This window comes from Stigmatopora argus, chromosome 6 (genome assembly GCF_051989625.1).
Source record: "Stigmatopora argus isolate UIUO_Sarg chromosome 6, RoL_Sarg_1.0, whole genome shotgun sequence".
Classification (NCBI taxonomy): domain Eukaryota; kingdom Metazoa; phylum Chordata; class Actinopteri; order Syngnathiformes; family Syngnathidae; genus Stigmatopora; species Stigmatopora argus.
In genome coordinates, this window is record NC_135392.1 from 21,417,626 (window position 1) to 21,433,862 (window position 16,237).

The 16,237-nt window shown below is 41.8% G+C and overlaps 2 protein-coding genes and 1 long non-coding RNA gene across 4 annotated transcripts; 2 read left to right on the forward strand and 1 right to left on the reverse strand.

Annotated features, from left to right (window-relative positions):
- Window positions 1–1,617: 1,617 nt before the first annotated feature.
- Window positions 1,618–8,562, forward strand: LOC144075821 (protein Hook homolog 1-like). 2 transcript variants are annotated; one of them, XM_077603234.1, is made up of 21 exons: window positions 1,618–1,911; window positions 2,045–2,149; window positions 2,332–2,382; window positions 2,585–2,717; window positions 2,868–2,935; window positions 3,238–3,300; window positions 3,443–3,517; window positions 4,049–4,212; window positions 4,677–4,817; window positions 4,904–5,105; window positions 5,239–5,349; window positions 5,424–5,511; window positions 6,116–6,182; window positions 6,256–6,396; window positions 6,471–6,558; window positions 6,638–6,669; window positions 6,917–6,999; window positions 7,070–7,170; window positions 7,248–7,349; window positions 7,411–7,479; window positions 7,553–8,562. In XM_077603234.1, exons 1-21 carry the CDS (start codon window positions 1,840–1,842, stop codon window positions 7,712–7,714), a joined length of 2,118 nt encoding a protein of 705 aa, XP_077459360.1. In that variant the 5' UTR covers window positions 1,618–1,839; the 3' UTR covers window positions 7,715–8,562. The 2 variants fall into 2 exon arrangements, with proteins under 2 accessions (XP_077459360.1, XP_077459361.1); XM_077603235.1 differs by having other exon boundaries at window positions 2,077–2,382.
- A 2,091-nt stretch (window positions 8,563–10,653) lies between these two features.
- Window positions 10,654–11,130, forward strand: LOC144075361 (uncharacterized). Its single transcript, XR_013300545.1, has 3 exons — window positions 10,654–10,715; window positions 10,805–10,955; window positions 11,040–11,130. It is a non-coding gene; the product is annotated as an uncharacterized LOC144075361 (long non-coding RNA).
- Window positions 11,131–14,581: 3,451 nt separating this feature from the next.
- Window positions 14,582–16,163, reverse strand: LOC144075277 (tumor necrosis factor ligand superfamily member 6-like). Its single transcript, XM_077602156.1, has 3 exons — window positions 16,151–16,163; window positions 15,765–15,842; window positions 14,582–15,184 (listed from the first exon to the last, which is right to left on the reverse strand). Exons 1-3 carry the CDS (start codon window positions 16,161–16,163, stop codon window positions 14,757–14,759), a joined length of 519 nt encoding a protein of 172 aa, XP_077458282.1. The 3' UTR covers window positions 14,582–14,756.
- Between the last annotated feature and the right edge of the window lie 74 nt (window positions 16,164–16,237).

Consider the following 16,237-nt stretch of genomic DNA (forward strand, 5'->3'; position numbering starts at 1 on the left):
CATAGGTTTGTGTCCCGGTAATGCCTTCTCTTCTGCCACGATGAATGTTCGCCTGGGCATTTTTTTCCAAAAAAGACCAGTTTCATCGCAGTTGAAAACTTGCTGGGGGTGTAATTTTCCTGGGCGATAATCAAGGCAAATGTCTTGATAAATTCCACCGCAGCTTTCGAATTGCATCTCGCCGCTTCTGCGTGTCGGATTGCAGAGTGTATTCCAGATCGTTTTTTAAATTTTTCGAACCAGCCATGACTCGCTTTAAATGTTTGTGAAGTTGTTGAAGGCTCTCCTTTCGTTGATATCAAATCTATGTAAATTCGGCTGGCTTTTTCACAAATGGTAGACTCGGCCAGGCTATCTCCTGCTAATTGTTTATCTTTTATTCACAATAAAAGAAGGTTCTCCATCTCGTCGTGAATGTCACTGCGCCGGTGGGAAATGATAGATAGTCCTTTGGTCGGCCTCTTCTCCTTAATTGCGTCCCTCTGCTTAAGGATGGAGGATATGGTTGACGTATTCCTCTCGTATTGCCGAGCGAGCTCGGTAACACGTACCCCACGCTCATGTTTTTCAATTATTTCGCGTTTCATGTCCATTGTCAACGGTCGCCTTTTCTTAGCAAAACTTTGCCGATCCATTGTAATACGTATTGTTTACCTGGTATGTAAATGTAGACCAAGTGGGGGGAAAACGGGTGTGGAAATGCAAAGTCCGCCCACCAGTGCTCGTAGACATATTTTTTACACGAAAGAGATGCAAAAACAAAAAAATGCCATGGCGACCTGGCTTGGTCGCATCATGAAATTTTGACCGCATCACGGGCGAATTATTCGATCGAAATTTCCCCCGTAAGACGAGCATTCCGTATGACGAACGGTCGTATGACGAGGTACCACTGTACTACTAATAGGGCAACATTTTTAAAGCCTTATTACTTGCACCCCTTTTTCATTTATTCAAATTGGTTATAGTTGTAAACAGGCTTCACTTTTACCCAATCCAGCAATTTATTCATTTTTACATTGATTTTACAGTACCTTTAATGTGTCTCACAATTTGATGTAATTTTGTAGTATAAAAAAACATTTGTGGATCACTTGAGGATTCTACAAATTCTTAGGCCCCTATTGTTAATTTTAAGCCTATTCAAGGAAGTTTTTTTGTCGAAAAAAGGTCACCATTAGAGAATCACGAAAAGAGTTTACATTTGATTTTGGGCTCTTTATTTATGTAGTAATGAAAATTGTGGCGACATGGTGAGAAGTGGTTAACACAAAGCTGTCTCCAGGCCGACCAGGTAGAATAAATAGAATGCTACACACGACATTAGTGTTAACGGTTTCCTTGACGACCGCGATGGCGTTCCCTGGCGTTGTGTCCGTCAGATCTTGTACAGCCCGAAAAAGTTGGCGTGGCTGGAGTGACTGAGATATTCCGGGTGCGACACGTTGACCAGCACACTTTGGTTCTGCCGCAGGTTCAGGGCCGACGCCAGGTAGCTGTCAGTGGTCCAGGCGTGCGGGGGCCCCCGCTCGTGGCGCTGAGAGCAGAAGCCCACCCGGTGGGCCTCCAGCAGGGCGCTGTCGTCACCCGACGGCGAGCGGAGGAACACAGTGTGGACGAAGGAGGACGTGGGCGAGCAGTGCTTGAAGATGAACTCCACCCGTGAGTAGACGTGGTAGAGTCCGCTCTGGTTGACGCGGAGGGCACCGTCCGACACCCGGTAGGCCACGCCTCCGCCGGTGAAGGCGCCGCTGATGCGCGAATCCCAGCGAAGCGTTTTGGGGAAGTGGCTCTTTTCAATTCGACCTGCGACACAAAAGAAACTTTTTGGATGGTAGAATGAAAGCAAATTTACCAGATAAAATGGGAAGCAATATTTTTTTCATGAAATTGGATCTTTTTTCTATAATTGTAAGTGAACATTTGTTTAATGAATCAAGGAAAGCTATTGCACAATGGAAAAAAGCTATCTACTATTACTAGCTACTACTGACAAACAGTTTTTGTTCTAAAGTAGAATTTACTTCATCAAAATTCTTCTAAGGCATTCATTAAGAAGCAGTGTGTGTCGCGCAGAGACCCTTCGTGGTTCACTGACGCTTGGCTTGCTCGTATCAAAACCGACGTGGATGACAACTGGAGGCTGAAGGTAAACTGTTTCTCCTATTCTTGCTACGCTAAGATGTCCAATCTACCTTTTTATAACCAAATATTAAAAAACACACCTATTAACCTACCAATGAGCAAAAATATAGAAACAAAATGTGTTATTTGTCAGCGTCAATGGCACTGAATGGATAAATATAGTATCTGATTTTGTGTGTGTCACAGCTGAACAACCTAAAGAAGATACTCCAAATGGTGTTGGAGTATTACAGCGAGGTAAGCGCCTCCTCATTTCGTTCGGATTCATGTGGCCAATGAGGCGCGTTGTGTTGTTAGCAAAAGGCACAAGAAAGAAAACAGTGTGCATTGTGGCTAAAAAAGCTCAGATCAAGTCTGGTATGCGCTTATGTGATCATATCACCGAGGCCAAAAAAGTAAACATTTTGTGGTAGTCGTAACTTGATGCACTTTGGACTAGGTCTTGGTCCAGGGACTTTCTGACTTCCCTCTGCCTGACGTGGCCTTGGCCGCCGAGGACTCGAACCCGGCGGAGCTGGGCAGGCTACTGCAGCTCGTATTGGGCTGCGCTGTCAGATGTGAGCGTAAGCAAGGTATAGGGCTAAGCCAATTGATGTAATATGGTATTTTTGTCAAAGGCTAAATATTTAAGTGCATTTTTTTTTCCAACATTCGCTACTTCATTCCACGGCCACGAAAGTAAAAGGAACAAAAAACAACTGAATGTGAATCCCTTTTAACAGAGTACATCCAAATCATCATGACGTTGGAGGAATCGGTGCAGCATGTCGTCATGGCGGCCATTCAGGAGGTTCGTGCTACATCTAATAAACTCTTATGTTTTGTTGTAAAAAAAAATAGTTTTAAATACAATTGCGACTAAAACTTTGCACTGATAAAATTGGAATATAAAATATTCCACACATAAATCCCTAAACTCGGAATTTACCGTAGTTGTTTTGGTCAACAATGTCTGGAAATGATTAATCGAAAAATTATTTTTGTTTTTGTCCTCTAATTGTCGATTAATCAAGGCGCTCCTAATATATTGTTCATTGAAGAAAATGGCGTTCTCGTATATGGGTGAAATGTTTAACTTTTTTTTTTAAACAGCTCTTACACAGAGAGACCGTGGCCCCCTTAGGAGGAGAGCTATCTGGAAACCTCGAACAGCAGGTCAGTACGATTAACTCCTTCGCTGCCAGAGCCTTTGAAGTTCAAATGTCACGGAAGTCTTTCAATTTCAACGCCAATGAGTTAAAGCACAAATGAGCATGCACTCATTCATACTCCGTTTGTCCCTGCCGCATGTGTTCAGCTCCGAAAAGCTCTGGAAGAAGTCACGTCGGAGAAAGAAGCGCTCGCGCAACGCTGCCAGGAGCTTGACCAGCAGGTGACTCCACTTCTTTTAAAGGACCCTCCCGCACACAAACACAGCGAGAGCACATGCACACTCGTCCGCGGGCCAGTGTAAACAAAATATTGCCTTTGTCTGGAGCTGCTGTGGCAGAAGGATTGTGAGCTTATATAGTCTGCCCAGCCACTTTGCGGTCATTCCGCTCAGCAGCGGGCACTGACTGACCAATCACTCTCGACAGATTCGGTTGTCGTTCCCTTTGCCGTCCCGCCGGACCGTCAGGTAAGCCCCACATGAGCGAAACTAATCCCCCGTGCTGTTTGGATGTTGACGCTAACTCGGCTAACGGGGGCTCCATTAAGGTTGCTACATGGACACGCTGTGTGATTTGAGTAATTTTAATTCAGTGTTTTTTCTGTACTACCCAGGCAAATGTGGGCTGACTAACTGCCAACTGAGTGTTTGTGCATGGATTAACTTGCACTCTGTTCACCACCGCCAGTCTTTTAAGAGCCTCGTTCTCCAAGGTTACTACCTGTGTTTTTCTTCTTGGAACTTCTTGATCAGGTGGCTGTTCTCCAAGAGGAACATAACAGCCTGCTCGCCGAGAACGACGTCCTCACCGACCGAGCCAATCAGTTGGAGACGTTTGACGACCCCAACACGCCGTCGGGCAGGAAGCACAGCCAGCTACAGCAACAGCTAGAAGTGCTCCAGGAGGAGAACTTCAGGTAGGTGACCGCTTACCAACTTGTGCCACTAGGCGGAGCCCAAAGCCAAGCATGAAGACCTTGGGGATCACTGAAGAAATGGGACATTTTACAAAACATGCAGTATCTGAACTCATTTACATTAAAACTCAGTTAAGAACAATAATTGTTATTCGTTTTTTAAGTCGTTTTAAAATACCAAATAAGTCTGGCGTATCACCTAATTGCATACAATTTTTCTCTTGTCCCGCTGTCCCCATAAACAAATGTACTCAAAAGTAAAACTATAAAAATGAGTTGAAATTAGAATTTTGTTTGGGGGGTTTTCTCTTTCTTTTTTTTCTCGTGACTGTCTTTTGTAACTGTGGGAACATTTGTTTTAATACACATACTATGTAGTGGAAAATCTGATAAATAAACGCTTTGATTCCTTTGAGCAAAAATGTGCTCCTATTGTGAACTGACCCTGAAAGTAATTTTGTCAGGCTGGAGGCCGCAAAGGACGACTACAGGATCCACTGCGAAGAGCTGGAGAAGCAGCTGGTGGAAGTCCAGCACCGCAACGACGAGTTGACCGGCCTGGCCGAGGAGTCCAGGTCACTCAAGGATGAGCTGGACGTACTGAGGTCTGTTAGCTTTTGCCCAAAAATGAGCAATATTATTTGGCTCACGGTTTCCCGCGCAAGTGAAAACATCTCATTTTGCCTTCTAGGAACTGTTCAGACCGAATGGTGATGCTGGAGGCTTCGGTGGAAACGTACAAGCGTAAACTGGACAACCTGGGGGACCTGAAGAGGCAGATGAAGCTCCTGGAGGAGAACAACACCATCTACATGCAGAACACCGTCAGCCTGGAAGAGGAACTGCGCAAGGCCAACGCCGCCCGGGCACAGCTGGAAACGTATAAGCGCCAGGTAGTCGGATGTATTTAAAAAAAAAAAGAAAGTTTTGAGAATTATTTCTTTGTCCTTGATTTATTTTGAAAAGACAAAAAAATCAACAAAGGACCCCTGATTTGGTGTATTCTGGTTGTTTGCACCCCTTCAGGTCCAAGAGCTACACTTGAAGTTGTCAGACGAGGCAAGGCGAGCGGACAGTCACGACTTTGAAATGAAAAGGCTGGAAGAGAAATACGAACTGGTGACGAAGGAGAAAGAGGTGGGTCTCTCCAGGAACTGGGGAGGGTGTTGGGAAATGAGAGGAGCGTGAGTAACTTTTCCATCCACCTGCAGCGCATCATTGTGGAGAGAGACTCTCTGAAGGAACTCAATGAGGAGCTTCGGTGCACCCAAGCGCAACAGCACCAACTCTCCCAAGCCGGTAGGGTGCATTCAGAAAACTTTTGGGTCATTCCAGAATTGGTTGTCTTGGTCAACAAAAGAAATTGGAAAAATGAATTTTCTCTTGCATATATAATAATAATAATAATAATAATAATAATAATAATAATAATAATAATAATCGGACATAGGCCCCGTTCATGGTATTAATCAACTTTACCGGATAGATTAGCTAATTTTACAGATCTATTGTGAAATTTTCATGATTGGATTGATTTAGTTTTTATTTATAGTATAATTATAGTAAGAGGGTTGCGAAGCTATACCAATGTGCAATTTTTTCAAAGGAGTAGAAAAAAACTGTTCTTGTCTTGAGGACAAAGGGGAGAAAATTTACATTTTTAGGCCATGCTTCAGTCCTATTTGGTATTTTCAAACATATTTTCAAGCGTCCTTTCGTCTTAGTTTTTTAAGATTTGGTCTCCAAACGAGTAAATGCTATTTTAAGATTTCGTATGTGGGTTATTTCAATTTGGAAAGTGGAACATAAAATGTCCTCCAATTCTGAAATGCCCCTATAACGTTTTCCCGCGGTTGATCTTCAATTCTAAACCTCATCAGCGGTTCTCTCTGGTGTGCGGCAGGGATGCTGCATTCCACAAGCCCCAGTCACGATAACCTAGCAGCAGAACTGATCCCCGTCGAGCACAGGTGCAACAGTCCCATCAACACGTACGACGGCTGGCCGGTTAGCCCAACGCTGACTTTTGTGGTTGGCGCGTAGGGAGAAGTTCATCAGGCTTCAGCATGAGAACAGGATGCTTAGAGTGCAGCAGGAAGAGTTTGAGAGAGAGAAGATCGCATCTCTGCAGTCTCAGCTGGAGAACGCTCACAAGAGCCGCAGTCGATTGGACACGGAGAACAGGTTACCCCTCCTTGCAGCCTGATTATTTGTTCAGTGTCCTTACTCTGCCTTATTCCTACTTTCCCAAAGTGCAGATTGAGTCGCCAACGAGTCGGGGAGCTGCAGCAGCAGGTTGAAGACCTCCAAAAGGCGCTGCAGAGTCAGGCGGTCAAGCCTGATGACGTGAGTGCGCTGGCAGATGTCTATTGTGTTTGCATACCTACATTGATTATTAACTGTCCTTCCTGTCCCTGACACATAGTCAAACCTGAAGCGGAAACTGGACGCGCACATGTAAGTATCAGACTGGACTATGATTCTGGATGGAACTTGAAAGCATACATATTTCTATAGTTTATATTTTTATAGTTTCGCTGTCGAAAGTGTGTAAGAGAAACTAGTGGAAAACCGGTAACTATGTTGCTACCTTAGAGTAGCCACTTTTGCCACGTGACCATTTTTGCGGGACAAGGTTTTGAAGCCCCAGGAATACTATCTGGATGTTTCTTTACAGTAAGAGGCCTTTTGCTTGTTTCATCAGGGTCCAGCTGAATGAGGCCCAGGACGAAATCATGAAGAAGAAAGAGCTCCTGGAGGACCTGCAGCCCGACAACACTCAAAACTGTGAGTGTCTCGTCCCCACAGGATGACGGAATTCCCCACCCGAATCAGTCCAATTATGGGTTTTTTTCAGCATTAAAAGTGGACGAGCTCATGGCTGCGCTGAAAAAGAAGGATGATGACATGAGGGCCATGGAGGAGAGGTACAAATTGTACCTAGAGAAAGCTCGAAATGTGAGTAACAGGAGTTGAATGAAGTTCTATTTTTTCCCCACTTAAGAAGTTGAAGGTTTGAGCCTCTTTGCCTGCAGGTGATCCGAGCTCTAGACCCTAAATTGAACCCAGCGACCGCTGAGATTCAGGCTCTGAGGAACCAGGTGACAGACAGAGACAAACAGATTCTCAACCTAGAGGTAATTGTACTATCTTCTACTGTCACATTGGGAGAAAATTAAGGCCAATATGGCTCCACAGCGTCAGTGTGAGCAGGCCCGACTGTGCGAGTACGAAGAGAAACTGATAGTCTCCGCTTGGTACAACAAGGTAAGGTCCAAGATGCGCTTTTGAAGCCGCCATCCACGCTCAAGTTACTCAAGAACATGCTGTCGCCCTTCAGAGTTTGAACTTTCAGAAGCTGGCCATCGAGTCGCGTCTGGGTGGCCGCGCTGGTGCCGCTCTGTCAAATTCTGGCCAGTCCTTCTTGTCGCAACAACGACAAGTGTCGAACGCCCCTCGCCCCGTGCTTTCCATCAGCGTGCCCAACACGACCTCCAAGTAGAGTTGTGTGGAGCCCACATGTTTAACTCAGTCAGCGTTTTCTGGCCTTTATTGTAAAAAAAGCATATATATTACTCACAAAGTTAGCTATTTTGGTCTTTTTGTAGAAGAACATTCTTTTTTATACTCAATTTTACCGATTGATTTCTAGCAATAGTTTTTATTTTGACCGTATTGGGTCATTTCTCTCTACTGCTTTGGCAAAATGGAGTGAAATCCCTGAGGAAAAAAAGGACCAATCCAGTCTCAAGTGACCTTAACATGTCAGCGCCGTGCCAAAGGCTAAAGGAAGATGGGGATCCAGGCCGCTCAGCTGACTAGAGTTTCTCTCGACACCAGATCATCAGGAACAGGACGGAACAGAAGCCTGACAACCTTTAACTACTTACAAGATAGAGGACGGTGATGGCCAAGCTTGCATTACGTTTGTGAATGTCATGTGAAATTTGGTAGATTTTGTACCGGCCACCGACTCATCACTGACGGACAATCAGGGGGCACAAAATGGTGACTGTCTCATCTTATTAACCATGGAGTTGCACTTAAACACCAGCTTTTTTTCCAAAATCCAAATGTCTTAGAATTATAGCCTGGGTCCTACAATGGCATAGTTTTTAATTGGGGGCGTTGATGTTCGGGGCTTTGCTAAGTGCTTTATCAACATTAGGCAGGCTTATTCTGTCACGATGTGTTAATATGCAGATTTGCTTAATTTTGATTAGACATTTGACAATTTTCTTGTATTATATGGTAAAATAAAGCTGTCCAAATATATCTGTATTTAATGGTTGTATTAAAAGAAATGTTTTGAAGCAAAATTATGATGGAATTAAATTTAGTTTTTATGAATTTTCTGGTGTCATGCTGATTAAGTTACATATCTATATTCTGGGTGTGTACATTTCTAATAACTGACCACATGCAGCGGAGAATCGGGTAAGTGTGCCTAGGTCATAAGTCTTTTATAAAGATTCATTTTTTGGCATAAAATAGTGTTATTGGTTTAACTCCTGACTCCGTAAATAAACAAATTAATTGTACCTAAGCACAAAGGTAGTTTTTTTTCACTTGATGGCTGCATATGCTTTTTAAATTTATTATTATTTTTTATTTAATTTTATTTTCCAATTACTCTGTCAAATTATATTCTATGAAATTATTAATTTGTATCGTTTTTCTGTGTATTATAAAAGGAATTATTATTTTGCCCACCCCCTTTCCCCCCTTTTGTGTACAATGTGAACTAAAAAAAAGTGCAAATTTTAATGCAGGTCATTTCTTGATTAATTTTTCATATTAAAAAAAAGTCTGCATAAAACTAGTTCGTATTTAATTTGATGTACGATGTCCTGAAATAAAATAAAAATATAATAGTTTCTATGGGGCTCAAAATATTAAGAAATGACGTCATCCAAAATTGGGGCCTGTTTTTTTTCTATCACCTGCCATCTTTCTGGCTAACGTGCAAACCGTTACATTGGAATCATCGACAGGCTACTCCTAAAATCAACCACAGACGTAATAAAACGTTTTGTCCTTATTGCTTGGGTTTAGCATGTTTGTGAATACTTTCAAATGGTGTAAACTTGCTATTTGTTGTGTTTTGTCGACATAAACAAAGATAACCTGGCGGAAAACTAGCAAAGCTACGAGTGATGGGGGGTGGGCGCCATCTTAGGGTGGGCGCCATCTTAAGACGGTAAAGTATATTACACTTTTTATTTTTCCCACTTTTCTTTTAATTAATCCGTTGATAAAATTCAACGGGGTGTTCATGTAAATGTGACAATTAATATAATTCGATGTAACGATTTTGTTCAACGTTATTTTTCCTTAGTGTCCAAAACTCAAATCGAATTTTAATGCGATGAGTTGATTCGCGAAGTGAAAGGTTGAACGCGCCGTTCTAGTTGGGCGGGGTTTTTCACCCGTGACGTCACAGCGGCCTTCGCTCAACGGCAGTCATCCATCATCAGTCCATCTTTGCCTGCGAAGCATTCGGGTCTCTGCAAGCAGCAAGAAAGAAAAACTTATATTAAATCAAATGGAGTCCTTCGAAACTATTAACCAGCTTTGGTTGAGCTCCACCTTTGAGCTGATCGACTGGAATTTGACTTCTTCTCCAGATGCACTTGGGGAATTCCCAACTTTTCCTGCCATGCAACAGGTAGGAGACCAAAATTATTATCATCCCAGTTTAATATTGTAGTTTAGATTTAGATCTTTTCCTAATAAATATGCTTAACTTTTTACTTTTGACAATAATTTCAGATGTCCGTAAAACTTTTCAGGTAAAAATATTTTTGTTCAGGCATCATGCTCTGCCAAGCTTTAACTGAAAATGCACCAATGGTTTTCTCTGCTAGATGCTCTTACTTTTACAAAATTACCACAATTGTCAAGAAATGGGAGTGTTTGGGCACAAGTGTTAAATTGCATGGGAAAAAAACATGCATGTTGCAAGTAATAGGCTCAAATAACAGCATTTAAACAACAGCTTTTACAACAATGTCAAGTAGTTAGATGGTAAAAATATTTTTGTTCAGGCATCATGCTCTGCCAAGCTTTAACTGAAAATGCACCAATGGTTTTCTCTGCTAGATGCTCTTACTTTTACAAAATTACCACAAGTGTCAAGAAATGGGAGTGTTTGGGCACAAGTGTTAAATTGCATGGGAAAAAAACATGCATGTTGCAAGTAATAGGCTCAAATAACAGCATTTAAACAACAGCTTTTACAACAATGTCAAGTAGTTAGATGATATTAACTGCTTTTTTTTCTTCTTTTTTCAGCAGAACACTGATGCTGGATTCTGGATTGGTCTTAAAAATATTGTTGAAGTCAGCACGTAAGTACCATTCTCACACACACACACACACATACACATGCTTTATAACATGGCCTAATGTCAGTTGGTTTTGTGTAGCCAAGGGCAGGTGAACCAACCACCCCCAGATTCCACCTATGGTGCTGATCCTCCACAAAAGTCCTCATCAACCTTGTAAGATGTCTCAACCGTTCACCAAAAATTTGCACTTTGGCAACACTCAGCCCAACTGACTTATTTTTGTGTTTTTATTTATTTATTAGGAAAAAGAGGACATCGGTGCGAGGCTCACCGGATTATATCAAGAAGCCCTTGAATGCCTTCATGCTTTATGCAAAGGAGAACCGGCCCATTTTGAAAATGCTTTATGAGAAAAAAGACAGCGCCAGCATTAACAAACTCTTGGGTCAGATGGTGAGTTTAACTGGCCATGCGGTGTGGTTGTTGCTGCTTGTGAACTTTTTGTGTGTGTTGACGCTCGTGTGGTTTTGTCCACAGTGGAAAACGCTTTCGCAAGGTGACAAACAGAAATATTTCGAGGAGGCGCAGCGCTTGAACGACGAGCACGCCATTATGTATCCCAACTGGTCGACCCGTGACAACTACGTAAGTTGAGAAACTGAGCAACAACTTGTCATAGCTGATGTTTTTCATGGAATTTTCAATATTATTTATCATATCATTTCTATAGTCAACATATTCACACTCCAGCCTGGTCTTGATTATGTTTTGTTTTTATTTTCCAGGGTAAAACAAAGAAAAAGAAGTGTTGTCATGCGGCACGCAAGTTTCTTTCTTTCTTTCTTTTAATTCTTAAAATCCATTTTGGAGCTTAATATAAAAGTCACATGATTTGAGATCATAGTTGGTACATAAGAAAAGAAGAGTATTTGTGAGAAACCTGATGGAATTATGCCAATTATTCACTGCCAACTGATTGGACGTCTAGTGCTGTCAATGGCAGATAGTGAGTTAATACCCACGCTCAATCACGGGATAACCTACATTTATTTATTTTTTTCAACTTCCAAAGGAAGATGTCGTTTTCTGACAACATTTTAAGGGTGGAAAAATGAACAATCAAGTCGTGCAATGTTATTGTTGTGGGTAGTAATTGTTGTTTGTTTTCTTCTCAGGGTGCACGAGCCAGCGCCCCGCTGCCACTTCGGTCGCTGCCTATCCGGTCTTTGCTCCTCCGGTTGCTGGCTATCCAGCGTCTCCTCCTCAAGTCAGTGTCTATCCAGTTTACGCCCATCCGGTGACTCCCTATCCAGCGTCTGCTCCAGTCACAAGTCCGGCTGACTATGCGGTCACTGCTCATCAAGTCGATGCCGATCCAGGCTTTGTCCAGCCGGTCACTGCCTATCCAGCATCTTTTCACCAAGTCGATGTCGATCCAGGCTTTGTCCAGCCGGTCACTGCCTATCCAGCATCTTTTCACCAAGTCGATGTCGATCCAGGCTTTGTCCAGCCGGTCACTGCCTATCCAGCATCTTTTCACCAAGTCGATGCCGATCCAGGCTTTGTCCAGCCGGTCACTGCCTATCCAGCATCTTTTCACCAAGTCGATGTCGATCCAGGCTTTGTCCAGCCGGTCACTGCCTATCCAGCATCTTTTCACCAAGTCGATGTCGATCCAGGCTTTGTCCAGCCGGTCACTGCCTATCCAGCATCTTTTCACCAAGTCGATGTCGATCCAGGCTTTGTCCAGCCGGTCACTGCCTATCCAGCATCTTTTCACCAAGTCGATGCCGATCTATTGGAAAAAATGTTTTATTTCTTCTAATTCGCCATCTATTAACAAAGTAACACATAACCAGTGGTTTAATAGTAATAAAATGTGTTTAATCTAACTAAAATTGGGCAGATTTCGCCGACGGGAGACAGAGACGTTTGGGGGGGGGTCGTTTTTTTTCCACGACAACGCACTCGTAAACGGAACAAACACATTCAAATTAACTTGGATTAATATATACAGACACTCAAACATACGTTTAATGTAACTTTACACAAAACTGAATTCTAATTTTGTTGTAATCTTTTGTTACCTTCGTTTTCCGGGTTGGTGGTTTGCCACGCCTCCACCCTCACGTTCGCTATCGATTGACTGTTTGCTGTTGTATTGCCTTCAAAATATTCCCAAAATGATGCACACAAATGTCCTCACAATAGGACAACGCACGACCACTTGCCAACGAGAAATAGTCTTTAAAGAACGATCGCGGGAGCTTCTTTCCTTAGAAAGAATAACAGGAAATACAATAGTTGAGCTTACCCACGTATTGATTGTGGGTAATGAAGTTTTATTCTGAGAAAGGTTGCCATTGCCTCTGGGTGTTGTGTACACGAGTATACTTCATTACCCAGAAAGCCCTCTTTTTGCCCGCACATCCGCGTTGTGCGTTTCCTGGTCGTACGAGAAACTCGTCTGAATTAATTGTTCCGTGCTCGTAAATATTGTTATACACGAAAGATATGCAAAAAAGACCTGGCTTGGTCGCATCACGAAATTTTGATCGCATGACGGGCGAATTATTCGATCGAAATTTCCGCCGTAAGACGAGAATTTTGTATGACGAGCGGTCGTATGACGAGGCACCACTGTACATGTTTAAATATGTATACATATGTATATATTATATATATATAATAAATATAAATCAACTTTAACTGATGGTCATTGGAATTGACATACATACGTGTCATTGGAATTGACAGACGTGTTTAAAATGTTACAAAATTATCCATCTCACTTCTTGGGATGTTCCACAGCTAATCACGTGATCGAAAATTTGGCCTGATCAAGTCATTTAAAAAAATCATTTAAATAAAGAATTGATGTCATGTTTTGTTGGGTTTATAAGCAAGATTTATCAAACGCTTTTTATTTTTACTAGGATGAGCGGTATGAAAAATGAACGAGTTTCTTATTCCATTTATTTATTAATTTTCTCAAGTGATATTGATATTATAGGGATCGTCGAAAGGGTGCAAAGTTTCTTGATACTCACTTGAGACCCCCAAAACGTCCTTATACAGGAAGGAAATTGTGGTGCAAATTTTTAGAGGTGCACCAAAAGAGACCACTTGTATTCCGACCTTCTTTCAGCATGCGTGCAAAGCAAAACCAAACGTGAAGACCATCCGACCCCAAAATACTGTGAATGTGCATTTACAAACTTTTGTCATCTACATGATCATCTTTGGACTTTTTGCGTTAATTCTATGCTAGGGTAGGGCTAACAGGAAATGGAAGTTGGATTGGTTATTAAATTAATGAAAGTGTGATTGACACTTGGCACGGTCATGCCTTACTGAACCTTAGTACTACTAATAGGGCAACATTTTTAAAGCCTTATTACTTGCACCCCTTTTTCATTTATTCAAATTGGTTATAGTTGTAAACAGGCTTCACTTTTACCCAATCCAGCAATTTATTCATTTTTACATTGAGTTTATAGTACCTTTAATGTGTCTCACAATTTGATGTAATTTTGTAGTATCAAAAAACAATTTGAGGATCACTTGAGGATTCTACAAATTCTTAGGCCCCTATTGTTAATTTTAAGCCAATTCAAGGAAGTTTTTTTTGTCGAAAAAAGGTCCCCATAGAGCAGAGGTCGGGAACCTTTTTGACGAAGAGAGCCACAAACAATTCATATTTTCAAATGTTATTCCTTGTGAGCCATACTACAAATTTAAAAGTCAAAATACATACATGTAAACGAGTGCCTTTTTTGTAATTTCACCACTTTTAAAGTGGAAAAAACTGATTTTTTTAAAAAAGATTCTTATGCTGTTGCAAATCAATGAGAGGGTGCATTCTAGAAGAGTCTACTGCAAAAAAATAAAGATTAAAGCAAAAAAAAAGAAGATTAAAGCAGTTCTAAACGTAATATCTCAGTTCTGTCACCAGCGATTTCCATATTTTAGCTCACAGGTTAGCAAAGAGCCAGATGCACCCATCAAAAGAGCCACATGTGGCTCCCGAGCCATAGGTTCCCTACCCCTGCTATAGAGAAACACGAAAAGAGTTCACATTTGATTTTGGGCTCTTTATTTATGTAGTAATGAAAATAGTGGCGACATGGTGAGAAGTGGTTAACACAAAGCTGTCTCCAGGCCGACCAGGTAGAATAAATAGAATGCTACACACGACATTAGTGTTAACGGTTTCCTTGACGACCGCGATGGCGTTCCCTGGCGTTGTGTCCGTCAGATCTTGTACAGCCCGAAAAAGTTGGCGTGGCTGGAGTGACTGAGATATTCCGGGTGCGACACGTTCACCAGCACACTTTGGTTCTGCCGCAGGTTCAGGGCCGACGCCAGGTAGCTGTCAGTGGTCCAGGCGTGCGGGGGCCCCCGCTCGTGGCGCTGAGAGCAGAAGCCCACCCGGTGGGCCTCCAGCAGGGCGCTGTCGTCACCCGACGGCGAGCGGAGGAACACGGTGTGGACGAAGGAGGACGTGGGCGAGCAGTGCTTGAAGATGAACTCCACCCGTGAGTAGACGTGGTAGAGTCCGCTCTGGTTGACGCGGAGGGCACCGTCCGACACCCGGTAGGCCACGCCTCCGCCGGTGAAGGCGCCGCTGATGCGCGAATCCCAGCGAAGCGTTTTGGGGAAGTGGCTCTTTTCAATTCGACCTGCGACACAAAAGAAACTTTTTGGATGGTAGAATGAAAGCAAATTTACCAGATAAAATGGGAAGCAATATTTTTTTAATGAAATTTGATCTTTTTTTTCTATAATTGTAAGTTAACATTTGTTTAATGAATCAAGGAAAACTATTGTACAATGGAAAAAAAAGTGTTGATTTGATTAGGATTTTTATTTAGATTTTTTTTAACAAAATGTAAATGTTTTAAAATTATTTTAAAAAATATATATTTTCACATTGGACATGTTTAGAAAAAATATGAAATAGAACAGGTCCACCAAAAAAGAAAATATACAAAATGAATTTTAGTTTAGAAAAATGCAAAAAAGTATTTGTTGTTTTCTCCCCAAATTATACAAGTTCTTCAAGTATACATCCTAATATTTTGTTCTCGAAAAGTGTTCTTTTTTTTAAAAAAAATGGGATTAATGAATAATTCTCTAACCTTTCAAAAAAATATTAAATGAAGTGAAAAAAGGTTTTTAATATTTTTCTATAAAGTCTAAAAAAAATGCAGAAATAGTTTGTGTGGGAGCCTTCAGCCATATTTTAAAGAAACACTTTACCTATGACATGCGCTGCGGTCCTTTCTAACTCTTTCTTCTTTTTGTCATCTTTGTTCCGTCCGGTTTCATCCTTGAAACCTTGAAGACAGACAACGCATTGCATTTCATCCTTTTGTAAGGAATTTCAATGTCAAGCAGAAATGTTTTGTGGCCTTTAAAAACTTTTGAACTGTCTGTCTTATTCATTCAATTAGGAGTGTTTTTCGTAGGGCCCATAAAGTACTACACTTTTCAGGCGTCTGAAGTTCAATCAGACATCTTTGTTAAGCCACTCTTCACAAGTTTGCATTTAGAGCCCTAATCCGTTTAACTGGCCGTCGAGCGACTACACCCAACTCACTCCTAACAGTTTGTTTTGGCAACAGCAGCCCTATAAGTAAGCTAACCTGTTAAATCCATGTAAGAATTTAATTAAAGGGTCATTTGAGGTAACATTTTGTTGTCATTTTTCCCCCAGCTACAGACCTTCAACA